Source organism: Nesoenas mayeri (genome assembly GCF_963082525.1).
Source record: "Nesoenas mayeri genome assembly, chromosome: 25".
NCBI lineage: Eukaryota > Metazoa > Chordata > Aves > Columbiformes > Columbidae > Nesoenas > Nesoenas mayeri.
The window spans coordinates 4,527,718-4,555,287 of NC_137549.1; the positions used below are offsets into that span (position 1 = coordinate 4,527,718).

The 27,570-nt window shown below is 49.3% G+C and overlaps 2 protein-coding genes across 5 annotated transcripts; both read right to left on the reverse strand.

Moving 5' to 3' along the window:
* Nucleotides 1-114: 114 nt before the first annotated feature.
* On the reverse strand, nucleotides 115-6,550 carry SLC35E1 (solute carrier family 35 member E1; the record flags this gene model as incomplete). The annotated part of the gene is made up of 6 exons (XM_080359086.1): nucleotides 115-3,033; nucleotides 3,652-3,897; nucleotides 4,409-4,534; nucleotides 4,976-5,113; nucleotides 5,481-5,551; nucleotides 6,157-6,550. 6 exons carry the CDS (start codon nucleotides 6,548-6,550, stop codon nucleotides 2,800-2,802), a joined length of 1,209 nt encoding a protein of 402 aa, XP_080215212.1. The 3' UTR covers nucleotides 115-2,799.
* Nucleotides 5,096-26,742, reverse strand: MED26 (mediator complex subunit 26). Of its 4 annotated transcripts, none has more exons than XR_013923297.1 (4): nucleotides 26,433-26,742; nucleotides 12,893-12,967; nucleotides 9,570-11,619; nucleotides 5,096-5,113 (listed from the first exon to the last, which is right to left on the reverse strand). XR_013923297.1 is itself a non-coding variant. In XM_080359084.1 (3 exons), the coding sequence occupies exons 1-3, from the start codon at nucleotides 26,505-26,507 to the stop codon at nucleotides 9,925-9,927; spliced, it is 1,845 nt and encodes a 614-aa protein (XP_080215210.1). In that variant the 5' UTR covers nucleotides 26,508-26,742; the 3' UTR covers nucleotides 9,138-9,924. The 4 variants fall into 4 exon arrangements, 2 of the variants coding, with proteins under 2 accessions (XP_080215210.1, XP_080215211.1); XR_013923298.1 differs by lacking the exon at nucleotides 5,096-5,113 and adding an exon at nucleotides 7,192-8,792; XM_080359084.1 differs by lacking the exon at nucleotides 5,096-5,113 and having other exon boundaries at nucleotides 9,138-11,619.
* Between the last annotated feature and the right edge of the window lie 828 nt (nucleotides 26,743-27,570).

The following is a 27,570-nucleotide window of genomic DNA, read 5'->3' on the forward strand; positions in this document are numbered from 1 at the left end:
AGGCCAGGCGGCACGCGCAGCCGCGCTTTACGGCGCGGTCGCTATGGAGACGGCGCAGGGCGCGCGCGGCCGTTGCTCTCCCCACCTTCCCGCCCTCAGCGCCCTGAGGGGAGAAACGGGCCCGGCGGGGAGCGGGAGCGGGGCTGGGCCCGGGGGGGGCGGCACCGGGGCCAGGCCCGTCCCACAGCCGCTCTGCCGGCGCCGCAGGAGCCAGCACGGCCCGTCCCTGCGCACACATCGCCTTCACCGGCCTCCGACATCACGGAGTCCGACTTATCAATGTTTAATTTGTTTCTGGTTCTTACCTTCACTTTCCTTTTGCACCCGATACTCCATTATCTTTCCAAGTGAGATTAAAATGACATCATATTTACCTACCTGCTGGATTGAGGAAAACCTTCCTTCAAAAGCAGAGTCCTGGTGGGATCGGCTTCGCACAAGAGGTACGAGGCACAATGGAAATCAAAACATTTCTAAGGACAACAGTGAGTAGTGTCCTAACACCAGTTATGGCAGTCGAATCGTTGTAGTTTCTGTCTAGGTAACCGTCCGGTAATGTATGGCACCCACACGGCTACAAATTAACGTTGCTTCTAACATATGGTGCTCCCAAAGCTTCTTGCACCAAAAAAACCCCAAACCCCTTCATGTGAATTTAATAACAGGGTCATTATACACCATTGTCTAGATACGCCCTTTTTATTCCAGTGTTTCCGTACTTTCTACAGACCTATGTACATCGTTAAATACGTCATTAATTTACAAACCGTGTTAAAACAAGTGTTTCACCTTGCCAAACAAAACCTCGCAGCGGTCCAAGGTTAAAATATATATATATGACAACAGAATCAGAAACTTCCTTTACCTGAACGTGGGCAATATTGCTTAAGGACTTGGATTCAGGTACTCAGCAAAACCAATTCACGTAACCGTTTTAATTACATGTTCTACCACACTAAATGATCCCTGTCAACCACAGACCTGCACTAGAAGAGCCCTACGCTGTCTGGCAGTCTCCAAGGGAACAGATTCGCTCTCCAGGCCCGAAATGGACAATATTCTCATGTGGGGTCAGTCCCTTTTTGCTCTCAAATCTGGTGGTTTTGTTGCAGGGACACAATGAGGCCACGAGCCCAGACCAGGATTTGGGATACAGGATTTTCAACAGAAAGCCCTCACCTGCTACCGTACCCTTGACGTGAAAAGCTGAGTGTTAAAGCACAGAAATATTGGGAAGCCAGCCTTAGAAATGCACATTTTGCACTTTCCCACATTAAAAAAGAAATAATTAGACATAATTTAATACTGGAACAGGCAAAAGCAATTTCATCTGGAAAAATACTTTTCCTCATTGTCTTGCTAACCGGGGATAGGGAACAATTTATTTAGATTATCTCAACCAAAAGCCCGAGCTCGAAGCCAACATGAGCCGATCCCACTCCAGTCGAGTCAAGGAAGTCCTGCTCACAAACATTTAGCAGCATATTTAACCATCTCTGAAGTTTCCAAAGGAGCATTTCCTCTTTGGTACTGTCCAATCTCCAGAGCTGCCTCCACGGTCAGCCAAAAGAATAAGATCAAGTTGACTCTGCACTCAAAAATAAATTCTTTCTTATCCAGAAAGGGGCCAAATCATCTCACAATCGGGGAAATGGTCATTTTTCAAGCAATAAATAAGTGGAGGGAGCATTCTGTATCGCACCCTAAATTTTGTCGCTGGTATCTAACACCTCTCTAGTAAAAAAGTAACACTTATGCTATCAAAAATGTCACCGTACAACAGCTTAAAGAAGGGCCCTAAAATCTTTTGCTAAAGGAATAACAGTAACGCTCTGATTCAGTGAAACCCAAGCTCAGCTGGTTTCATTCCTCTCATGCACAAAGGTGGTATCTGACACACAACAACCAACTTGTCTGGAAAGAAGTATTTATACTAACTGAATCAGTTCTTTTGAAACATTAAAAAAAAAAATCCATATTATTCCAAACACTTTATTTGTGAAGGTGTTTTCTGTACTGCCGAGAAGAGCAACGTCTGGAGTTACAGGACTGCATTATTCAGAAAACAATTACGGTCTTCAGCGCCGTTTGTTATCTACAGTGACTGGGACAACAGTGATTTTAGAGAACTGTGTTTCTCTAGGCCTGGAGGAGGCTTCTGGAAGAGATCGATCTTTCTACCGTCTGCTCTTTCAGAAACGCTTCTGGTTTGTCATCAAAAACTGACGGCGTAGGCACAAAGTCACAAATACCCACAGGACGTTGCGCAGTTGCTCGAGATGAATTCAGGTCACCTGTCTGCAACTGATAGATACAAGTCAAACCTCCTCAGATGGACAAATCCTGACAACCAGAAGTACGCCTTGGTTTCCCTGCTTTCTGAAAGTTTCATTGAAAGAAAGTATCATTAAAACGTATCAGAGAACAAATTAAAGGTGATGTTACCAGCGTGGAAACAAAATACTGGCCAGAATTCAGCTGCCAAAAGAAGAATCAGTTGACAGACTCTGAAAAGGAGCGACAGCAGAGATTTTACTCTGAACTTCTGCACGTGCATTTCTCCAGAATCTCTGTACAAGAGCTACACTCCACATTTGGTTCCAGTGCCAAATCTGGGCTGTTTCACGTTTCAAGGTCTGCTGAGCAGAAGGTGAAGGTCGGTACCGCTTTCCCTACACATGCATCTCCCCTTCTGCAAAACCCGGACAAGAAAATGGCTTTACATTCACAGATGTACTAAAAGTTTCTGATAATGTTGGGGACACTTTGATATCACAGTCTGTACCTGTTTGCCAGATTCTATATATCAAAACGATTTAAGTTGTAGGTAGTTGGGTAGTTTTGCCGATTATATTGGAAATGGTCTGTTAAGATATTTGTTCGACCGTACTGATAGTCTCCATGCTGTGCAAATGCCGTCAGTCCGTTCGGAGACTTTTCAGGAGTGTTTCGATGCCGGTCCAAATTCACAAGGTCTGCAGTTGTAACTGGAAGTAGCTGCTTCTTTGCTTCTTGGTTTGCATCATATTTTGTCTAGGAAAGAAAGAGATTTGAGCAAGTTATTTCCCATCTCACAGAATCCCAGAATGTCAGGGATTGGAGGGGACCTGGAAAGCTCATCCAGTGCAATCCCCCCATGGAGCAGGAACACCCAGATGAGGTTACACAGGAAGGTGTCCAGGCTGGTTGGAATGTTCCCTGTCCTTCTGGAACTGAGGGGCCACAACTGGACACAATATCCCAGGTGTGGTCTCCCCAGGGCAGAGCAGAGGGGCAGGAGAACCTCTCTGACCTACTGACCACCCCCTTCTAACCCACCCCAGGTCCCATTGGCTTCCTGGCCACAAGGGCCCAGTGCTGGCTCATGGTCACCCTGCTGTCCCCAGGACCCCCTGGTCCCTTTTCCCTATGCTGCTCATTGTTCAAGAGAATATTAAGATCAAAATTGAAGTCTGTGAGACCCTGGGCCCGACCCAAGCACCCGAGCACTTCACTTGGGTGACACATGGCCCTTCTCTGCACTGAAGTTTTGTGCCACGCATTCTACATTTTTACACTGCTAGCTGTGTAAACTTGCACAAAAAAAAGAATTCAAAGCTACTGGGCTGTTCAAGTGAGTTTCCTGAATAAATAAACCAAAAGAGCCCTTACCTTGTTATATAAGAAGACCCCTAGAATAGCTGTCATCATGCCCAGGACGTTGGTGCTCGTAACCGGATTGCGAAGCATTATAAGGGACACTGTGATGACCATGATTCTTTTCGTGGCATTTGCGACAGAGTAACTTAGTGGGCTGATCAGGTTAAGAATACTGAAGGCAATGACATTCTGGGCAAAATTACAGAATCCACTGATTATAAGCAGCATCAAGGTCCAGGGCCAATGAGACATCGTGCTCTGTCGTAAAGATAAAGATTACCAAAGAAAACCCTAAATTATCTCAGGTTTCAGATAAGAAGCAAAGAAACACAAATACAACTCGAGTCACTTCTTACCTGCCTTTGATAGGAAGAATATCTGCAACTTAACTCTAAAAAAGCACCCAAATATGTTACATTATGCAACTACCAGCTGAAAAAACATCTCTCTCCATACATGTAACACACATCCTGGGTGTGTTTGTTCTTGTCTCCAGCTATTAATCACAGAGATTTACGCTGTCAAGTCAGTTCCCTCTCCTAACCCTGATGGGAATTCTCACGAAAGACATTATGCTTGGTTTTTTAATACTGTTCTGTGAAACAATTTGCAGATATTTCACAACAGTTCCTTCCCCGCTGATGGGGAACTACACTGAAACACTTCAGTGCACTTTTTTGGTATGGCTGGTGGCGTGTGCTTGTTGTTTCATTATTTTTTTCCTCTTTTATTTCTTAACAGTGAAAAGTTTCCCCAATACAACACTTACCAAGTCGTTCTCTACTAAGAAGGAAGAAAGATCTACCAGAACCCATGTGGGAATCATGAAGAACACGGCATGGCACCCGAGTATGTTCAGCAACCGAAGATGATGTATTCGGGAATCTCGTAACACCTGCCAAAACCCACGATTAAACAGCATTTCTTCAGTGACCGCCCATGTTATCAGCAGAGACTGAGCAGCCACGTAACAATTACCGCTTCAGATAACAGATAAATTAGGAAAATAAGTAAATACTGTTATAGTATGAATTTCCCATAGGGATAACCAAAGAAAAACAGATGTCCATGTGAAAACCAACTGTTTCTTGAGTAAAGAAAAGGCTCGGGAAGAACTCTAAGTTCTGCCGAATTTTCAGTGTAACAACTTTGACAGGTAGGAGGAGTTGCAGAAAACAAGCGTACAAACCGGCCAGCCATTAATTTGGGCTCCTTTGACTATGAGGTTAACTAAAACCAAAACTAAACAAAAATCCCCCAAATGTACTGGAAAATCCATAGTGTCTGGCTAAAGGATCGTGCTACTGACCAACTTTCTGAGCAGCAAAACTGTTACCTTCTTTGAGAAGATGTTCTGAAGTGAAAAACACAGAGTAGCAGCAAGCGCACTGATGAGTCCCCACATGTCAAAGGAAAGTTCCGTGACGGTGGCCAATAAGACACCGGTTATGATGGGGATCAGAGACAAGTACACCTGGAACAGAACAGAGAGGAGTAGCTTACATCTTCCAGGAATGGTCATTTCAACTGAGCTTACACGTACCAGCGATTTGGGGAGGAACGGGAAAAGAAGAATAAAAAAATAAAGTGAGGGCTCAACTTTTCTAGTATTGCACTATGAGGAAGTTAAGCAACTACAGCACACACAATAACAACTCCGCTGTATCACAGCATCACCTCGCTCAACGTGTTTTCTTTACGTTCACAATAAAGGGAAAAGGGAGCTTGTAAAATCTGCGCGATCCAATTTCAGTCACAAAGGCGGAGCTTTCCTGACCCCCGCCAGCAGAGCACACCGCGGCCACCACCAAGAGAAGAAACCTCAGCAAACCTGCCCGCACCTTTGTCGTCTGCTTTTCCTTCATAATGATCCGCGAAAGAAGAACCACCCATATCGGCATCGTCGCTTTGACTGAGAACGGAAAGAAAATGTCGGTGCGGACACAAAGCTTGGGCGGACTCCGTTAACCACCATCAGCAGAGGGTGAGCGCTGGGGATGGAGGGGGCGGTCAGGTCTGGTCCCACCAAAGCCCACATTGGGTGTCACAGCATTGGGCACTTGTACAAACACCGGCTGGTTCTTGGTGCTCTGGGACACCGCACTGGGCACCCACAGGGACATGGGACGCTGTGCTGGGCACCCACAGGGACATGTGCTGGGCACCCACGGGGACACGTGCTGGGCCTCAGGTCACTGCACCAGGCACCAATACAAGCATGGACTGGGACATGGCACTGGGGATGGGGACACGGCACCGGGGATGGGGACACGGCACCGGGGATGGGGACATGGCACTGAGGACTTGGACACTGCACTGGGGACCTGTACGAGCACACACTGTGTTGCAAGTTGCCCAGCGGGCACCAGTACAAGCCAACGCTGGGCCCAGAACATCCCCCCAGGCACCCGTATGAGCACACACCGCGCTTCAGGTCACCCCACCGGGCCCCCCATACGACCACAATCGGTGCTGGGACACCCCACCGGGCACCCCCCCGCAAGCCCCGGGCCTCACCTGTGTGCGCGTAGGAGACCGGGACCCGCCAGAGCGAGACGTGCGCGGACACGGAGGCGAAGTACTTGCCGAAGGCGAGCGGGAGGATGTAGCGGGGGTAGGCGCGGGGCGGCAGCTGGGCCGGGCCGGCGGGCGGCACCCGCCAGGCGCGCAGCAGCGGCGGCAGGAGCCCGCACAGCCCCAGGATGTGGAACAGCGACACGGTGACGGGCCGCGGGAAGCTGCCGAGCAGCAGCTTGTTCACCACGTTCCCGCCGGCGCTCAGCCCGTACCAGGCCAGGCACAGCGCCGACACCCGCGCCCCCTCCCGCAGCGCCGGCCCGCGGCCCCCCCTCCCCGCCGCCGCCGCCGCCGCCGCCCCCCCGCCGCCCGCCGCCGCCAGCGGGGCCGCCATGGCTCCTGCAACCCCCCGGCCGCCGCGGAGACGTCACGGCCGCCAACGCGTCGCTTCCTAGGGCGGGGCCGGCGCGGCGGCTCCGGCACCGCCTCCGCGGCTACGGGTGCCGGGAGGAGCCGCTGCGCCGCTGCCGCGCGTCACTTCCGGCGCGGCTCGTCCCGCTTCCCCACTGGGAAAGCGCCGCTGAGGGGCCCGCGGGCCCCCGACCCGTCCCCGCCCCGCCCGGCCGCCCCACGGCTGCAGGACCGGGAGGAGTTAAGGCCCGGAGCCCAGTGTCCTCTCGGCTCAAGCCCTGCACAGCGCTGCTGCCTGACGGGGCTTAATAACCCCACAGCAAAGGCACAAACTCCTCTTTTCTGATCAAGCCTTAATGGCAGGGGAGTCACTGAAGCTGCCTCAGTGACTGAGCAAAGGTCACAGGCGCAGAGACAGCGAGACAATTGCTCCTGACCTTTAAAACCAACTCGGGAATAGGTAAGGGCTGTACTAAGGGATGGGTGAGTACCTGTCAAGCAGGAGGGGATTCTAGATCCTATTTCATCCATGCACTGCGTCAAAAGCTGTTTCTACATCATGAATGCACCTATAAAAACATGGCAATTCCCAAAAGATTTGCAGATGAGCCGTTTCATGTCATGCATTGACAAGAAAGAGCTGGCAGTATATTAATTTTAGAAGAATAGATTTTGTAAGGCAGTCAGGGGAAACCTGTAGCAGAGAAACGGAGTTCATGCAAAAATGAGAGTACACAGCAGATACGCACACGGTAAACTTCATTTGAACTTGTTTACAAAATTGACAAAAAAAATATCACCTTGTAAACTTATTCACATTTGTTGGAGCTCACAGAACTGGTTATACTTGCATGCTGAAATAAAGATTGTCAAGCCTCATCTCAGCCTGGATGTCAATCCAGGTGAGTTGACCCTTACAGCAGAAACGAACTCGGCATGGAACAAGATTTAAAGCTTGCACTGAGTGAACTTCTCCAGCGATTCTGCACCACCAGGGCCAGGGCTGGCTCTGATTCCTGACGCTCCCTCGAGCACAGCGAGCATCAGCAGGTCAGGCTGCCCAGAGCTGGACGGCGTTTGAAAGCGGCAACAAACTTGGGGCGTCACCTCGCGGAGTTGGGGCCGCGAGGGCCAGCGCTGGCATCGGAAATGGAAGCGGTGGAGGAAAAAGATGGGGTTTATAAAGTGTTTGTCGGTTCCTGAAATACGCCCCATATTCAAAGGCCTCGAAAGAGCACAGACCCTGTTCCTAAATAAGACCGTTCAGGGAAAGAGGGACAAGGGGCAGGGGAAGATGCACAGTATTTTTTACATAAAACCCAAGCATTTTCCAAAATTACCAGCTTTTTCGCCCTCTACCATCAAATCTACCTTTCTGAATTGCAGCTCTAGGACACACTGCTTGACCTCAGCAACTTTCAGAAGGACAGAATGGAAGTAAACTGAAAATACACTTGGAAACATTGTTTTTGGTAAGCACTTTTTTTCTGCTTTCACTCTCAGACCTCAGATTTCAGAAATGGAAGCAAACAGACATCGGTGAAGATTTCTGAGACACCCACACATTTCAATACCGGTCAGATCACAAAAGCAGGAGGTTTGAACAATGAATGACTTTAAAAAATAAACCAAACTTTATCAGTTGTATTCCAGGGAATGAACCACCTTAATGTACACCTGGTGCTGAACACGCTTTTAAAGTCGTGCGGGAGCCCGACGCCGCGCTCAGAGGCAGAACTTTGCCAAGGCTGCTCTCCAGAGAGGCGAAATCCAGCACCAACGGGTTAACAGACTTAACAGCACTAAACCTAGAAATAGTTTTTGGTATCGTGTCCCCTGGACAGAAACCCAACACCGGGGACTGCGGAAAACAACTCGTCCCAACTGTTAAAGCCATGACAGTTAATAGAAATTCCGAGCTTTCTATACTGAACCAGGCTGCTTTAGAAAGCATTTTAACAATTCAGAATAATATATTACAAAGTTACTGAGAAAAAAAAGATGAACTGGGATCTTTTTGAGGTACATTAACAGCAATTGTTATCAGTCTCCAGACCCTGGATGCAACCAGAGCGTTAAAAAACCAACACAAATCCAACCTGTGCGACTGCATTACCACCGAGGTACTTGGAAGACACGGCGCACGGAGGGGACTCGGCTTCGCCGGCTGCTCCGACGGACTCTCGGTGGCGCTGATCGCTTAGAGTTGGTCTGAACTGAGCAAACTTTAAAAAACAAATGAGTTTAAGTATAAATAATTCACAAACTGGTTTGTGCAAATTTTTTTTTTTTATTTCCACATTTATATCACAATGTGTCCACTTAAAGGACCAAATAGCAAAGTTGCTCCCTTCTGCGTCCCGAGAACACAGAAGTCTAGTTACTGTACATTCACTAAGGCTCTTTGTTTTTGCAAATTGCGTTTATGATGGATATCCATAAGGCAAACAATATCTAAAGGAATGGTAACAAGTATATTTCCAGCATACAAACAGGCGTCCTTTTTCCCTCTCACAGTACAGTTACAAACTCGTAGCACCCTCATTACATTTAGACTCTAGAAAAGGTGATTTTTCTTGATTTTTTCTTTTTTTTTTTCTTTTTTTTTTTTCTTTTTCTAGAAGTTTGCAGGAAGGGAAAAGGAGGAAAGATATTTGGCTGGTGGTGGTGGGATCAAAAATATCGTTTAACATCTAGTTTTTGCAGCATTTCTCAGAGACTGGATTGAAACTGAAACCAGACTAAAGGATGCGATGCCTATGGAATGCTGAGCTGCAGCCGGTGGCCCAGCCCGCAGTGCAACACCTGCTCTTTAAACCCAACCTCCGTACCACGTGGCGTTAAAAAAACCCAACGCAATCATGTTCAGAGATGTGACACAAATGAAACTACAGGTTTTGCACGTTGTCTCTCCAATACCTCACTGCCAAATAAAAACCCAAATCAAGTCAAATAAATAGATGCATATTTTGTTAAGGTAACTTCCACAATTTTCTCTGTACCTGCCTGTAATAAGATTCCGGCATTCAGAAAGTGCTGGAAATCCTCTTCACTTCTTGGGGACTAACACTTTTTTATAGCTGGCTCGCTAGAGTTTTGAACTCAATTGTATCAACCTTCGTATGCCTTCCTTTGCAATTGTTAGTAAACTGGTAGCAGCATTTCACAAAAGGAGAATTGAAAGGGAAGAGCTGTCAAGCCCCAGCTCCCTCCCACCCTCTGCTCGTTGGGCCTGTTTGTCCAGGACAAGAGGTTTTTCTCCCTCTTTAAGTGGCATCGTGTCTGCCATTTTTGCTAACTGCAGATGTCAAAAGCCTTTGTATTGTATTGTATTGTATTGTTTTAGCAAAACTGGACTCAGTCTAGGCAGACGTAAGGCAGGATGTTCAATCTACCATCATCCCCGTGCGGATCTAACGATATGCACTGCGTCCAATCATACCAGTTACCCTGTGTGTCGTAACAACCGTTCACGCCTGGCCAGTTGTGTTCACGTATTCTGTCGAGGTCATCGCTCGTGACCTCCCGCGTGACCCCAGGCAAGTCTGTAGGTTTGCTGTTAGGAGCTAGAACGTGAGTCTTTCTAGCCTCTTTTCTAGTGCTTTCCTCCTGCTTTAAATATTCAGACATGAAGTAGTGAGCTCCTGGAGTCTGTACTCCTGATGAGGACAGCAAGCTACTCTGTCTGTTTAAATATGACTGAATGATTTCATTTCTGGACAACTCTTTCCAGTTCGTTTGTTCAAAAGGGCTTTGCAGGTTGGGTTTTTGCTCCTGCTTTTCCATTTCTGTCCTGTGCTGCTCAGCCAGTGCAGGGATTTCTACCTGCAAAGGATCTTTCTGTGTTAAAGGTTTTATCTGTCCTGTCATGGGATCAAAAGTGAGTTTTCTCTCTTTTAACCTCACAGGTTTCACACCCCCTTCTATCACGTGCCCATCCAGGTTGACTGTATAGTCTCTGGGTCGGTACCTTTTCTTCTTTTTGCTATCGGAACCTGAAGCAGCATCATCACTGTCCATTTTTGAAGCGTCCTGTGAAAAGCCCGTGTGCGGCGTGAGAGACTCGCTGGGGTGGGAGCTGGTTTTGCAGCCCGGAGCCGTGTGCGGTTGCAGGGTCCCCGCTGGGTGCCTGTGCTGGTTGTCCGGAGGTACCTGCTGCTCCTGCCAGGGCTGCGGCACCTCCGGGGCTGATTGCTGAGGGAACTCCAGTCTTTTCGCTGGCATGGGAGGTGTGGATGGTTGCATCAAGGATGGTGGCGGTGATGGCACCTGTGCAGTATCTAAAAACTGAGACCTTTGAGATGGACTAGGCATCGAATCCTTTGGTGAGTACGTGGTATGCTGCCGAGCAAAAGTGTCATGCCTGACGCTTCTAGGGCTGAACGAGGAACAGCGAGGACTCTTGGGTTGGTGCAGTCCTGTGGTTTCTTCCGATTTATCATGCTGCTGAAGCACCGCAGTCTTTAATAGCGAGGAAGTGCTTGAAGGTTTTACAAGTCCCGGAGAACTGGTGTGAGGTTTTACAGCGTTTACTGGGATCTTATTGTGTTTATCGTTTTCACTGAGTTCTGTCCTGCTGCTTTCAGGCCCTGCATGTACATTTACATCTACAGGACTAGGGAAATTCTCAGGACTACCTCCAATCCCGTTCGTTGGAGGGGGCGAAGAGTTCTGTAATACTTCATGACTAGCTTTGGAGACTTTAGGGGGAGGAGGGCCCTGATGCCCGTCCCGGTGTTCACCTTTCCTTTTCCGATTTCCCAATTTCTCCGTTTTCGGAGAGTTTAGTTTCTGTATATCATTCCTGCTTTTCAATTCGCTGATTGGCTTCGGTGCAGCCACAGCGGAAAGCTGCGCTTCTGGTTTGCAGTTGTGAGCGCCACCGTTCGCTGACCCCGGTGGATTCGGCAACCCTCTTGGCACCGGTTCACTCTGGGTTACAGGTTCTATCAACTTTTGCCAATTCCGCAACAATTTCTTGGCACGTTTGGCAAGTTCCTCATTGGATGTCTTCTTCCTCACCTCATTGATAAGCCTCCCAAGTCTCGTTTCCTAGAAAGAAAGAAAAGCTGGTTTACAATACCATTCTCACCAAATTCTTAAGGTAAGTTTCTGCCCTGTAACGCTCACCCTAAGAAATACCTGGTTAAAATCACTAAAGACTGAAGCGTTGAGTTAATCTTTTTGTAAAGGATTAGTAATGTTCACCCAGTACCGCACAACGTGCAACCGACTGAAGGTCGAGTCGCCCTGTTTTATTCCCCGGCTACAGCGCCAGATCCATTCAAATATTGAGAATAAAGGCGCAAGTTCAGATTTGAGGGAAAACGCAGCACCCAAGGCAGAAAAAGCGCATGTTTATCACAGCGAAGGTATAAGATCTGCAGAAAGGGGCAAGAGAAAAAACTCCAGAATCTTTGCCTTTTCCAGTAGCGCTCTGACAATAAAAGTGTCCATCTCACAAACCTGACCAGGGTGCAGCTTCTGCCCACCTTCGTCCTCCAGCTCACCCTTCACTCCCCTCTATCTCCAAAGGGTATGAGGGGCTGATTTAAACGAGCATTCCTAGGCGGTCCCAAAGCGGTTTCGTAAGCGGAAGGAAGTGTTTGATTGTTCCCAAAGCACGTTTGAAAACAGAGAATTGTTCTGCAGGTCAGATCACTTAAGAAAAGCTCTTCATAGGAAAACAGACCGGAGTGCGAGAGAAATATGCACCGTGTTGTGATACATGTGTTGAAATAGGGCGGGAGTTATGGTTAAGCAATAGTAAAAAGCAAGTAACACCAACAATTTCAATATCGAGATAGAAAAAAGTTTATCATTTCTCCACAGAAGCCTCTTTGGGCTGTGGCTGCTCTCTCACCTGATACTTCAGCTTTTAATACACCAGATCTCACCAACCACATCAGGCACTGAAACCTGCTTAACTGATTACAAGATTAATTTTATAGACACAGAGGAACTTTATTCCTATTTCAGATTCTTTGCTGCTTGCTTCCCGAACATCTAAAAAGGTGACCAGGACTTGAGCAAGCACAGCGATGTCGCCGAATGCAACAGAATTAATCAGCAGTAAGTAATGATTAATTTAGTGCCCTACACAAGCAAGAGCTGCGCTGCGCAGAACACTGATCTGGATCCAGAAAAAATCACTGTGCGGGCATTGAGATGTCAGGAACAGCACGAGAGAGACAAAAGAATATCTTAATTGTCAATCCTTTGCAATCAACCTATTGTTTCAAGCAAAGCGCTTATGGAAATTAGATCGGCAGAGAAAGTCCTTTTATACGCACCCAAATCAAGGCATGTTTGGAGGGTGACTCACCTCAAGTGCCTCTTTGGTAATGGGATATTTCTCCAGGCTGGAGATCACTTCCAGGACTGCCACCATGTTATGGATCTGCAACAGGGAAGACAAAGTCACTCCATGCTTCGTGCACAGTTATCTTAGTTATCGAATGTCATTTAAGACCTTCTACTTTGTAATTGCTGGAAGCGTTAATCACAAAATTGCTATCACACTGTCTGGCTTCAGGGAGCTGGTTGTTGGAGGAACAGGGACAAGGACAGTCTAGTGACCTAGTTGGAAACTGCAGGAGCTCTAACAAACGTGCTCTTATGTAAAACTAACGGAAACATCAGCAATAAAACCAGTGAGACTTACTAGCAAAGTTCGGAGCGCCGCCAGCCAAGGTATCAGTTAATTGTCCCACAAATTAACTGGAACCGTAAGTGCCAAGTGGACCGAGAAGAGTCAAATCAGAAATCTTGCATTTATTCCTTTAAGATTTACACGAGCCACCGTTCTACAATTTTGTTCAAAATATTGATGTTTCCTGTAGCTACAGAGCAAGAGTCTAAAAGCCGGGTTTAAGTTCCAGAGCAGAGCTGAACCAAAGGCTGTGCCCAGTAGGTGTCCTCAGCCCATCGCCCACCAGCCCAGCCCGGCTCCTCCAGCAGCCTGCGGCCTCTGGAGCCCCCGACACCCCCGGTCCCCCTGGAGCTGGATTGTAAGAGGCTGAGGAGCAACAGTAGAAACCACGTTACACCAACAAAGCGCCCATCGGGTTCTTCACTGCAACATTTCCACCCGAAAACGTTAAACACAAGTGAGATTTCACTAACACCCATGAGAAAGCCCAGACTGCACAGAGATACATGTTTCCAACACCTGATGTCAAGAGCACCAAAAGCTGGAATTTCTAATTCACCTTGGTAGATAGATTTACAAGATAAGCAAAGGGAAACTTGAATCACAGTGTCATTTACTGCTTAATTGCATTTGTGACTCAGTTGGACGCGAACTGCATCCCCAACAAACCTCGCAGCAAGAGCCTCTGCGGGAGCCCCCGTTATCCTGGAGTCTCAACAGGAGGCAACCAGGCAGCGCTCCCTCCCAGCCGCACACTCCGCTGCACGATTTGCCACTTGAAAAAGACCGCAGGTTTGAGAGAATTTGCTTTTTCAAGCCAATTCTACCCTTCTGCTCAGATACAACAGGAGAATCTGGAGCTGGAGTCTCTTCCTTTCAGAAAATCTTGTGCGTAGATGATGTTTTTTTCCATCACAGCAGGATCGCTTTATGTGGGAGATACTTGGATGAAGCTGTCAGCAATTAAGCACTTGGCTTGACTTTCACGTTTACTTTTATCCAACTTATTTTTCAAGTCTATATAGGCTTTGAATGATTGTAACTCTTACAGGCTGTAAAACCAACTGCAGACCAAAGACGAATTCATTTATCATGAATTACAACGCCTCTGCAGATACTTAAATCCCAACCCACCATTTGGTCAGGTCCAGTAAAACTCCGCTTAAGCTTTAAAGTGGCAATAGCACATATTTTGACATATTTTAGTTGTTACTATTTCACCTCAGTGTTCTGGTCCTTGCTCTGCTCCCAGTGCCTGGGAAGGATGGTTTAGCACCCCAGTTTCAATAACACATAACAGCATTTCCCACCCCCCCGTTTCTAGAAACGGAGCCCTTAGAACAGCAAATACTCAATTGCTGGGAGTTTCCAGACAAACTTTTACATTACACTTGCAAAACACGATACTCTCCTTCCTAACACACACCACTGAATTACCAGGCTGCAAAAAGGCTGTGTATCACACACCCTCATTATTGGTACAATTATTTTTGCAGCTACTGGTAATCCCCGATTATTCATTATCTAAATGACAAGCTGAGGGCAAAAAAGGCTCATTGTCTATCAGAAGGTCAAGATGGCGAAAGTGATACGCTCGTGTGCACCCGCACCTGCGGAAAGATGAGACTGGTCAGGGAATTTCCAGTGACAGCTTTGCCTTGTCTCAATCCACCCGAACCCGCAGCTCTGGGTGCCCCCGATGCTCAATCCCCCCGGAGCCCCCGATGCTCAACCACCCCCGGAGCCCTGGCCAGCACCAGGACCCCCAGACTTCACTTCACTCCCTGTTTGAGGGACATGCGGTGCCAGTTAAGGCAGCGAAAGCAGCTTCACGCGCTGAGCCGGTGCCAGTCGCTCCTGCTGAAACACAAAGACCCCGCGCAGGCTCCTCAGACGTTTGCAGCGATTGAGAACGCGCTGCTGCGCTGGAGCGGTCACTGCGAGGAGCCGGAGGCTCCTGCTCCGGATCAGCTGCGGGAAGCTCCTCTCACTTTTTCTGCTTTTTGACCTGCAGGAAAGCACCGTTCTTCAATAAATCTGACATTCACGCAGGTTCAACACCTTCCCCACCCCTCCCCAGGAGTTTTGTGCAGTTTTCTTGGAACGCTCCAAATCGCCATAAAGAGAAGTTTATAATAAAATTGTATTCACCTATTTCAAAATAGCACAGACTACGAAATTCCTTGTGGTACAGTTAAACACGACAAAAACAAAACCTATCCGGACACTTTGAGCGGCACCAGAAATGATCATTATTCACGCAAACGGCCACTAAAACCGCTTGTTGGCCACAGAGTGGATAAGTCACCTGGAGCAGAGTGGGACAAGGGGGTTGGGAACCGCGCTCTCCAGCCACTGGATAAGAGAACAATTGCGTAAGGCAGCGTCTCGGGAACTTGCGCATCGCTTTAGTTTCTGTTTGCCTTTGTTCACTCGCATTGTGACCCACTACCACCCCCCACACCAACACCGCCACAAAGCGACCCCAGGACCTCGCATTGAAACCAGCAAGCGATATTTTTTACGGCGTTTCCAATACTCCCGTGCGGTTTCCATGTTGTGGAGACTGACTGGCACGCAGGCGAATTCACTCGAAAGCTGACTGGAGAACATCTGCTTTGAGTCATCTCCCATAATCGTTTCCAGCCAGCACTAATGACAGTCACAGAAAACAAATCTTATTTATTCCCTGCAAGTCTCCTTACGTGATCCAGCCGTACTCCGGAGTTACTACTGGTATCCGAGATCACTTCCAAGTCAAGCGCTACATGATTTTACTACAGCCTCAGACAGAAGCAGGGGTTGCTGGACTCTCCGGAAAAGATCAAGTAGCTTAATTGCCTTTATTTAACTGCCATCTTAATCCTATTTTAGCCTTTATAAATCAAGAACAACTCGGTAACTAACTTAAGTGTCACACAGCAGTTTAAAAGGATAACAAGCCTGTTGGAGTTAGGAAGTTTCATGCACAGCTGTTCCCTAACACCTCCGATTTTCTCCCTTTTCTTGTTCATGTTTCACAGTGATGTTTCTAAAGATCTTTGCACACATGTCCAGACCATGACAGATGAACCAGACTCGAGTCGGCCAGGACGACGTTGCTGAGACAGTTACACCGGCCTAGAATAGGAGAAGGAACAGGTATTTCCTTGTAACATGAGAACCCGAGAGCTCGGTGCATAATTACAAAAACCCAAACCTGCGGTCCAACTGCTAACGGGGATTCATTCCTCTCCTCCTGGATTCCGCCTAGAAAAGCTCTTTTAAATCACTTGCGTAAAGGTCCTGTAACAGGACTAAAAGGTACCTTTTGACACAGCATCATCACCCATATGGGTCACACCAGAACATTTACAAGTCTCTAAAGGGTATTTAAACTCAGCCTAGAATGTCTAGAGTCCCTAATCACTTAAACTTTCCTAAAAACAAAGTGCAATGTTATTATCCTCCTGAAATAGCAGGTTATAATAACCAATAATCTGACGCCACTGTAGGCATTTGAAACAGACTCTACAGATAGATCGGAAGACACCGGCCTTGAGAAACTGCGCTTGTCATCACACTCAGCTTAGCCCCTCACAATATGCCATAAACACTCCACGTTTTGCTGGTTTCAAAGAAAGCACTTCTGTAACATTTTCCCATCTATAATATCCAAACAATTCTACAAAACAAGCAGAGAAGCGCACCCGCCGTGCAAGACTGAACCCATCTTCCTATCGTTCCTACAGATCCAGATCTCTAGTGCCAAGTTTGTGTTTTCCGTTTGGAATCAAGATGAGAAACGCAGTGTGGTCTATGCAGAAGTTCACAGGAGCATATGTACCTTTTGTTTTTGTCTTCCCCTGCTCCTAGAGACAGCGGCAGTTCATTGGGCACTTATAAAAACTCAACGTATCTACGGGCCATGTAAGTCCTTCGGTAGCACAGAATAACGTCCAAGGAAAGCCCGGGTTCGAGGTCACTATCCCTGGAACCGGGAAGGCAGAGCTGATTCAGAGGTGCAGCAACACCGCCCCTCGTGTTTGGTTCCTCGGGGGCGGCGCCGCGACCGCCCCAGCAGCGCCAGCTCCCAACCCCAGCACCGCGGTGTGGAAAAGCTGCTCCGCTGCATAATCACCTGAAACGTGGAATAACAAGTAAAGAGAGAAAAGCTGCTATTCATAGTAGGCTTTATTTACATGCAGCAACGCAAATACAGCAGTATAGTGTTTATTTAGCACTTCGTATGGGGCGCGTGAGGCACCAGACACTGACAATACATAGAATGAACAGTAAACCGTAACGTTATTTTTGTAAAGATACAGACCAAACACCCAAAGTCAGAATTCAGGTTACAATCTGCTGGTATTTAGTTCAGTTCCCTTGCAACTGATCTATTAACAGTTTCCCCTACCTCCAATGTGACATGATGGTGTCGAAAGACAGGGGACACGAGGTACTGTTCCCAAAGTGACACACCGAAAACATCGCCATGCACTAATTTGTTCGGCATTACCGAAATGTTTCCAAGTCAGTTTGCTACGCGGAGTTCAAATATTCACCAGTACACAAAAGATATTTTTCAAGGTGGAGCTGAGATTTTTAATGGCATTTAGTACAGCGGATCTTTTGACATGACAGAATCAAATATTTGGGTGGAAAGTCATTCACTGAGAGCATCTTCTATGACAGAAATTCATCCGGAGCCCACGCTTTGAAAACTGATCAGAAATTTGTGCTGCAAAACAACAGGTAGAAGAAAAGCTCCTGGACTGCCAAGAACAGTCTGAAAAACGGTGAGACACAGCAAACACTTCCTACCTCTGCAATTAACATTTCCAGGCCTAATTTAAACAGTCTAAACAATTTGCAGATATTTCATTTATACTTAGGCTTTATTTAATGGTAACGTAACATCACCCAGGTACCCTCCTCCCATATATACTTCACAAAGCCAGAGTAAGGTCAGATTCCAACAAAACGCCACATCGCAAAGAAATCAGCAGACATGAACTATTTCACTTGAGCAAGACGCCACCAGAGCGCTGTGTCACCTTTCGGCGGCACGTACGCGGGTGAACAAGGTGCAGAGAGACCGCAACAGCCGAGCGACGAAGAGGAGTTTGCCCTGGCAGGTACAAACAGCCTCGAGACACAAATCCACAGCGGTGGGTGAGCGTGGTCACCACTCTTCTCGGCCAAAGCAGATGTCCAACCGCGGCAGAGGTCCTGCCAGGGCAGGAAAACACCCCGCACCGCAGCAAAGCCGGGAAAGCAGCCCAAGAAAGGAGCATCTGTCAGCGGAGCGGTGCAGAAGGCAGAGAAACACAGATTACGGAGGTGACACGCACACCCAGAACAGAACCAGTTCAGTGGGGGAGTCTCCTGCTCTGCAGGAAGAGGTTCAGCAAGGCCAACAGGAACCAGCCCACAGTGTCACACTTCTGTCCATTCATATTTATTAGCCAACAATTGGAAGACGTTCTTGTTACTCCAGAGAGGAATCATTGTCTGTCAGCTCCAGCATTCGCTAAACGTCCCGTGTGACGCCGCCAGAACCGTGCCCGCGGTGCCTGCCCCTTGGCTGGACACGGAACGGAGACTCACTGCAACACGACCACCCACAGACCAGCAAAACCTTCGCAGGGAACGAGTTTATCACTTAATTTTAAAAGCCCAGCAGTTGAAGTGAAGGTTTGTCACATGAAATGCTATGAAAGTGGAAAGACGTGTGGCACAAATCCAGGTGAAGGTATCGGGGGTACCCGCCACAGTGCCCTGCCAACAGAGGGGCACCCCCAACAGCCGCGTGTTCGCATAAGGGTTCAGGAGAGTTGAAACATGGCAGATTTGTTCACAAAAACTGAGAAAAATAGCCTTACCAATTGAGAAAGTTTTAAACATTAAGTTTGAAGTCACTGTGTCCTTTCAACAGCAGGTATTGACACAGGATTTCCATCAGCACGTACCATACAGAAGTTCTATCGATATGCAAAAGAAATTTACCCATCTCCTAGAATTATTGCTCACCACGTTTTAAATAAAACCGCTGCTGCCAGGCACCCATTTCCAAATTCCTCTGTTCTCTGCAGACCCTTGGGAGAAAATGAGGCTGATAATCAGTCGGGAATGCCGGCCCATTCCATTCCATTCATTGGCACAATCATTAGCGGCTACTTAGAAACAAAACAGGTTTGCTACTTTTGGCTGGAAACCCCTCTACCCAGAGGCCCAAATCTCAGTTACCGTGAAACCAGCTCCGCTCTGGATTGCCCAGCACCAGGAGACAGGACAAAAGAACCCAGAACCCCAGCAGCATCTCATTTATATTTAACACCGAACACTCCGAGAGCTGCAAACCTGGCACTAGTTGTTTCTTATCTAGTAGCAAAAACTCGTGTGATTTCCACTTAAGAAAGCCCCACTGACACTTAAGCCCCTGGGCAGTCCGTTTTAAAAAGTCTAGTGGAGAAAACGCTACACAAAGTCACAAACCAATAGCTCCAGTTTTTGACAGACTGGAACTCTTCCACGCACATGACGGAGATGGATCCTTCATGGTGCAGTGAGATCCTTAACCAGGCTGCTCACCCGCTGCACTTTGCAAATGCATTTATTTAAACATCTCTTCCATCTCACTACGGTCAACTCCAAGAACCAACTGTGGTTTCCCCAAGGATAACCTGTAATATTGAGCCGTTCGTTCTTCTGGAACTTTCAGCATGATAACTTATATACAGATTCAATTCCGTGTGATTCATTGACCCAGCATAAGGAGCGTGCCATGCTGACCGTGCCACCCAGCTCCACGAGCTGCGCTTAAACCACAGCTCAAGTTACAAAAACTCAGGATACGCTGCAAGTTTGTTTGCTAAAGAGAAGCTCTGAATGTGCATCAACACCTCTGGAAAAACCCCGTTCTCCTCCACCCTCAGGATTTCTACACTCCTTAAAAAACCCATTCATCAATGTAGACGTGCAGTATAATGATGATACTCGACAAGCTGATTTTGTCACCAGCACGTGAGGAACAGCTCCGCAAAGCGCTGGCTGTCAGTCTCAGACGAGCCTTCCACCTCTGCACAGTCACCGTCACAGCACAACGCTCCGAATACACCCACTGATGGTGCTGCTGACTACGACAGACGGCCGGACGGAGGACGGACAGACGGAGGATCCTCTCCTCCCCAGCTGCTGTGTCAGAAAACCGCTCTGTTACTCAAACACAACTCAGTACCTTTTACTTCCAGTGATTCCTCAATAGAAACTTCTACCACCGACTGTTCGGACAGGCTGAAAACGGTGTAGTTTGACATTAACCATCACACCAAAGCACGCGTCGCTGCCCCATGCCCCAGAAAACACCCACACGCTGGTAAGTTTAAGCAGATTGCACCTCAAATTAAAGCAATTTGCTAGCACTTAAATATTGTTGCAAACACCGAAAGCATGAATTACCTGCAGAAAGAATAATTTAGCTGTCAGAATACTGAGTAAACTAACCTACGATTACATTAAACTGAATGCAGTGTACTTACATTTACCTTAAATATCTCTTTAAGGCCCAAGCGTGTCAGCAGGGCTCCACCACGCCGTGTGTTACACAGACCGGGGAAAGTTCATTTGAAGTTATCACCACGCACAGAACGGGTGAGACGCGATAGCGGTAAAGCGTTATCAGCCAAAACAGACGTTTTTATTTATAAAAAAAACTATACTGACGCTAATTTTAACCCCAAATCTAATATACTGGAGTAACTGTGCCTGAAAAGAAGCACTTCTTGATTAACACCACATCTCCCCGGCGGGCTGAATCAATTCCTTTTCCTATCCTGAAAACTCTGTGGTTCCTCAACACGAAAACTCTGCTGTCGGGTGCAGGAGCCGGCCCAGGCCCTGCCCTCGCGGTACCGGCACAAAACGCTTCAGCTGCTCCGGAAACACTTTGATCAGGAGCCAAAGGAGCCAGGATGACAACGCTGCTGTGTCACGGCCGAGCCAAACCTCACAGCTCCCGCACTGCTAAACCGGGCTCACCCACCATTTATCATCCACAACCCTGACAAATGACCAGCCCGAGTCTCTGTCCTCCGTCCAGAGCTCTAAAACACGGGCTAAGCTGAAGGGTTCCGTATTTTCTAAGACACAGACAGGGTCCTTGGGCTGGGTTTAGGATGCACACCAGCTGCCTTTTCCACGCCGCGGTTCGTGGCGACTGTCAGAGATTATTCCTGATGTTTATTCTACCTACAAAAAGTTGTTTTTTCCATTCAGTGAACGGCTTCACAGCCACATCCACGGAGGGTCAGTTACCCCCTGCAGCTACAGCGGCAATGAAACCTCTAAATCTCTGCTTTCAATCCAGGGGGTCCGGTATTGGGACACTCAGGTCCCAGGCCAACCTGCTATGGCAGAAGGGAAGCGAACAAACTTAATTTTTCAGGTTCTGTACTTATTCAAACACTTTTCTACCCAGTTCTACTGCCACACCTGCTCCAGTGTCATTTGTAACGCACCGAAGTCTTATCAGGTAATTGAGCGACATCAAAAACTACCTAAGGAAATTTTTTTTTTATTATATAAACCCTGGTCAATTCTCCAGTTCAATTACCTACACGATCCTGCACGTAGTTGCACCGGCACACAAACTGGGTGTGTGGAGCAGGAATAGGAGGTGGGTGTTATTTAAATTGTCACTGCTGCCGAAACAAACACCCCAATTACAGCTCAGAGCAAACGACTCCGGCCCTGCACCGTGCGGGAGTTTCAAGGAATTCCCAGCGCCAAAGCAATCTGCTGTTCCCCGGCTCCAGCCCCTCGGCCCAACTTCTTGCTTGTGTTTGCCCAGGTGTTGTCTTGCCAGCCGCAGACTTTACAACAGTCTCACTGCTGCCGGGGGTACCGTGCAAATGGCAAAACAACGAGTTTTTAACCCCTTAAAAGGTAACGACAAAGCGGCCAGGACTATACAGGCAACTGCAAAGTGAGGCCACGAAACCAACTGTACCAATACCTGCTACCAGGTGAACTGAAGCACAGTCAGAGCATCAGGAAAAGCAGTCGTCCTCATTTAAGGTTACTTAAAATCATAAAGAAACAGAATTCAATGGGACTTAGTGGAACAGGCCCAAATCTTTACCTGGAAGCCAGGACTGATGGGATAACAACACTTCAGACCCAACATCAGGAAAGGCCACAACCAGCCCCGTGTTTCACCGCACACAAAATGTGATACTGCTTGGAACACGGGGAGCCATAAGAATAAATCCCAACGGGGAAGGTACAACAGGTCCCAGCCTCTCTGCAGCTTCCTCACAGTCGTAAGACCACACAGAAACGGATGAAGCCAAAGCCAAGTCCTGGCCACTGACGCCACGTGTAACACTTCTCCGCATGCAACAAAATCCCCAAGGGCCTCCCGAAGGGAATCACCGTCCTCCTCCACTCTCCATATTGACACTATCACAGCAGCATCTTGTACCTTCTCTCCTGCTTTTCCAACTCGAGTCTAGAAAGCGTTTTTATCACTGATGACAGAGGGGTTTGCTTGCAGGACTTGGGGAAAGCAACGGGCACACAACGGCCACGGAAGCACCTTCAATGATGCGACTCATGCGGCAACTGGAAGATCACGCCAGACCAAGGCACAGCTTAACATGTTACAGCACACAGACCCATTTATTATGAATAATTCAGACCCCGGAGCTCTCCTGAAGATCTGAGCAGCAAGGAAACTGAGATGAGCAGCAGCCTGATTTACAATCAGCTCCCACCACTCGGTGAGCGCATCACGGGCTGGTACCCAAACCAGAGCTGGGTTTGCATCCCAGAGAGGTGTTAACAGCAAAGAACTATTGTCTAATATTTAAAATCGGGAAACAATTGCTACGTATTCAGGATGAGGAACCATTTAATTGCAAGCCGAATTCTAACAGCCAGTAGGAAACGACAGGCTCTCCCACAGAGCAAAACCGAACTGATCTCATTATTCCTGCCATCAGGTGACAAAATCCCCAAGAGCACAGAGCGTGGTTTAACAAGGCGAAGGTGTCTGGTGCGGAGAACAGGCAGTTTCTGCACACACCGAGCCCAAAGGGAAAAGCGTCGCTTCTACCAGAACCAGGGAATATCTCCCTGTGCAACTGCCACAACACGGGTCCGGATGCTCTGCTCCGGTTACCGATCCTACGCGGTTCTTCCAAGAAAATCCCATTGCCCATCGTTGTGGGCGACGCCACGAGACTCGTGAGCGTTGGTACATTCTCGCTAAGGCACCAGCTTTGGAAGGAAATGGATGTCGACACTTAGTGTTTAAGTCGCACAGCACAAGTAGTTTCCCCATATGTTTTTTCAAGGGGAAAAGGCTGAAGAAATGAAGATGTAGCACCAGACATCCGGGCGGCTTCCAAGATGATGTAATTTTTTTTAAAAATAGCTTCGTTCCTATAGGTCTCCTTTGAAATAGAGGTTACCCATGTAAATTCTGAACTAAGCATGTGAAACAAAGTTATAAATACATTCTGCAGCAATTACTAGAAGAGGTCTCAAGTGCTACACGCATGTGTACAATTAAACATCGCTCCCGAGTCAGCGGCGCCTGGTGTAGCAGTTAAAACAAGGATGAGCGGCCGACACAGGTGACTTCTCAAAACAAGGAGTTTTGGGGAAGTGGGGGAAAAGATTCTTTTGAGTGCTTCAACTCAACACCGGTAGAGAAAGTTGCTTCTTTCTCTCTTTTTTTATTAATTTAAGGCAGGACCTCAGAGTTAAGCAAGATTGCTGTGTACCACAAAGAGCTTTCCAGCTACACCTGCAATGGAGCAACAGCTCCTATTAGAGCTTCCAGCTCATTAAAGAACCGCATCCATCCCCTTTGCAGCCCCTCAGAACAGGACTGGGCTTCGCACACCTGACAGCACCGGCGCAGCTTCTCCCTCTCTCTTCTCCAGGAACACACACGGACAATTACAGTGAAAAGCCTGAATGAAACCCGCCTCTCAAAGCTTGACTTTCTTGGGAAACAAGGAAGTCGACCACAATAATGAATACCCTACGATTGAATGCAACCACTTCTTTCAGAAGATCCTAAAAGCCAGAAGAAAGTCGCCAGAGTTTTCCGTGAGTACCAGCGACCGGCTTCTTCCTGTAGGAAAACATCAGAAGAGTTTCTTGTACTTTTACGCTGGTGCTCAAGTGCGATTCAATTCGGAATCCCCTCTGAAACACGTGCAAACCTTTGCTTTCCCATCACGAAAACGGCGTGACAGGTGGTTTTACCGATCGCTTCCCGCGGATTCCACCCACTTTGGAGAAAACGGCCCGAGATCAGGGCCTGGACAATGAATCGCAACCGCAGCACCTCCGCTTTCCTTCGAAGAGGTTAAAATGGAAGGCAGCCCCCTGCCTACAGGCGTTTCTAAACAATGGGCCGATTTTTCCGCCACCAATTATTGCCCTGGATAAGTATCAAGTATGTAGAATTCCAATTTAACGTACATTACTGCTCAGCTTATGGAGCTGCTGACCTGCTGGAGGCTCCGCAGAGCTCTTGGCTGATGCTCCGACTTCCCTTTGCCCGGTTAGTTCTGGTCCCCTCACCAGAACCAAACGGGACCACGGCTGCAGCACAACGCAATGTTCATGTACGGAGACGGGAAAAGCATCCACCTCAAATATATATTCCCTTGTTGCTTAATTCCACCCAGCCACAAGTAACACCAGGAGCAGGGCGACCAGTGCTACCGCCAGTTTGCAACTTAAAAGAAACCACCGATCTGTTAGAATTTTATTAAAGTAGGTTGACACTCAGTCTAAAGTGAAAAATCTGCAGCCACAAAAAAAGAACTCGGAGCAAACAAAATTCATGGAGTGTACTAACTGACATTTCAGTACGATCCACGGTAAGGACGGCAAACTCAAACAACTTTGACATTTGAAAGCCCACAATTACCATTATAATTCATTACTGTTACTCGAACATGTAATATTGCAGCTCGTGACAAATGCACCTCACAGGGGATTACTACACAAGATACAAGGTCAGGGCCATTTTTCTTCAGTTCTCATGTCACATACAGGCCACTCCAGAATGGTTCTAAATGGCAATAACTATATTAGCTGCTTTAAGACTTCAACACAGGTCCATTACAAGACAAACACTTGTTCAGACAGAAGCAGGTACGACTTTAATAGAACCAAAGTACCTTTTCAGGTCCCCAGTCTCCTGGAATAAAACACACAGGCACGTTCAGCCCGACGCACCCGCAGCTGCCCCCACAACCGCAGAGTCCAGACAAACCCACCTTCGCATCCCACTGTGGTGGCTGTTGATCTAAGATTCACAAATCTGACAGATTGAGGGCTCCGCAAGTCCTCTCACAGCAAGAAACACCTAAGCGGGGAACTACCTTAATGTGCTAAAAAGACCTTAAAAGGAGCGAAGGATACTTTGGATAACCGTCACTTAAACCTTAAGGCCACTTATAGGTAAAATATACACCGACTTCTGTGCTTACAGCACATCCCAGAAGGAGCAGATAAGCTCATTAGCGTGCTGCAGGAACGGATAACAGCGAAGACCGGGGCTGCTCGGTGCTGGAGCCGCTCCAGAGCCCCGCAGCCCCCGGCCAAGCCCTGCCGGCGTCCCCGGAGCCCGGGACACCCCCCGGCCGCGCTGGAGGCGGCCGCAGGGCCCGGGGAACAGGTGGGCGCCCCGGAAGGTCCCGGGGCCGCGGCGGAGCCCGGCCCAGAGCCCCCTGCAGGCCGCAGCCGAGCCGCGGCCTGGCGTGGGGAGGCCGCCGGGCCGCACGCCGCATGGCCGGGCAGCGCCGGCCGGGCCCCGGGGGGGGGCGGGGGGGCGGCGGCGGGCGGCGGTGCGGCGGGGAGCGGACGCGGCCCCCCAGGAGGAGGGGGGAGGCCTCCGGTGGCACCGGCGGGGCGGCTCCGCGGCCCCGGCTCGGGGGAGCGAGCGGCGGAGGCGCCGCTGGCAGCGGGACCCCGGGCGGGCAGCGCGCTGAGGAGCTTCCCCGCTACCGCCCGCAGCGGAGGCTTCCGGTGCCCGATGAGGAGCCCGGCGGCGGCCGCGGTGCCGGCGGGCGGACGCGCGGCCCCGGCGGCCCCTCGGCCAGCGGCGCGGGAGCCGCGGGAGCCCCGAGGGCCGCGGGGGAGGCCCGCGAGCGGCGTCCCCGCGCTGCCGGCACGGGAGCGGCGGAGCCCGGCGGGCCGTACTCACGTTGTTCTGCGGGTCGATGGCCTGCAGCAGCCGGTCCCTGATCTGCTGCGGGGAGGGGGCCGGAGCCGCTGTCATTGCCTGGGCGAAGCGGGGCGGCTGCGGCCGGGGCGGGCGGGCGGCGGGTGCCAGGCCGGGCCGGGGCGGCGGCTCCTCACTCGCCGGCGGCGGCCTCCTCGGGGAGCCGGAGTCGCATGTTCGCTCCCCGCGAGGCGGGGGAAGCGGCGCTGGGAGCGGAGCGCGGGGGGAACCGCGACCGGGCCGGGCCCGACTGTTCCGCTCGGGGCCAAACTCAACTGTGGGCAGGAGCCAGCCCCGCGCAGGGCACCCTGGGACACGCCCGACGCCGTAACGCACGGCGCGCCCCTGACGCCCCGCCGCACGCACCGGCGGGCACGGAGCGCGCCTGCGCACTGCGGCTCGGCGGCGAGCGCGCATGCGCGCAGCGCGCCCGGCGGAACCCGGCGGCCGCGCTGAGGGGAGCGGAGAGAAGACGGGAGAGCCCGGCGGGACAACCCGGGACAACAACCCGGGACAACAACCCGGGACAACAACCCGCCTCCCCCCAGCGCTCCGGGTGTCCCGGCCGGGCGGCTCGGTGGATGAATAGCGGCGACACACCGCCGCTGCTCGCTCCGCAGACCTGCAATCGAAGCGCCTCAGCGCAGCCCCAGGAGCTGGTAACACGGACCTTAAAGCGGCGAGAAGTTCAACACGCTCCGGAAAAAATTATAACAAGTGTTTTGCCAAGCGGTAGAACTTCGTATTTTCGTTATTTTTCACAATTACCAACTTCCTGCTGTTACCTGGAAAGAGATGGGGCAGGTAACGCCTTATGTGACGTATTGACCTTCGCGCTTGTCTCCCTGGCTCAAGAAAGCACGACGAAAAAAGCGAGAAGCTTCTAATACAAACCCATTTTTATGTTATAAATTGTATTTTGTATTGTATGGACTTGGTACAACAGCAGCTGTGCAATAAACCTTCCAGTGAGGCGGCTCCTGCAGCCCCCGCAGCATTTACCTGAAATGACCCCAGTGGTGCTGCAGGAAAAGTTCCTGCTCCAAGAGGCCAAACAAATAACACAGAACCAGAGGAGGAGACTCGCTAAAGTGTCTCAAAACACATCAACACTGAGTCA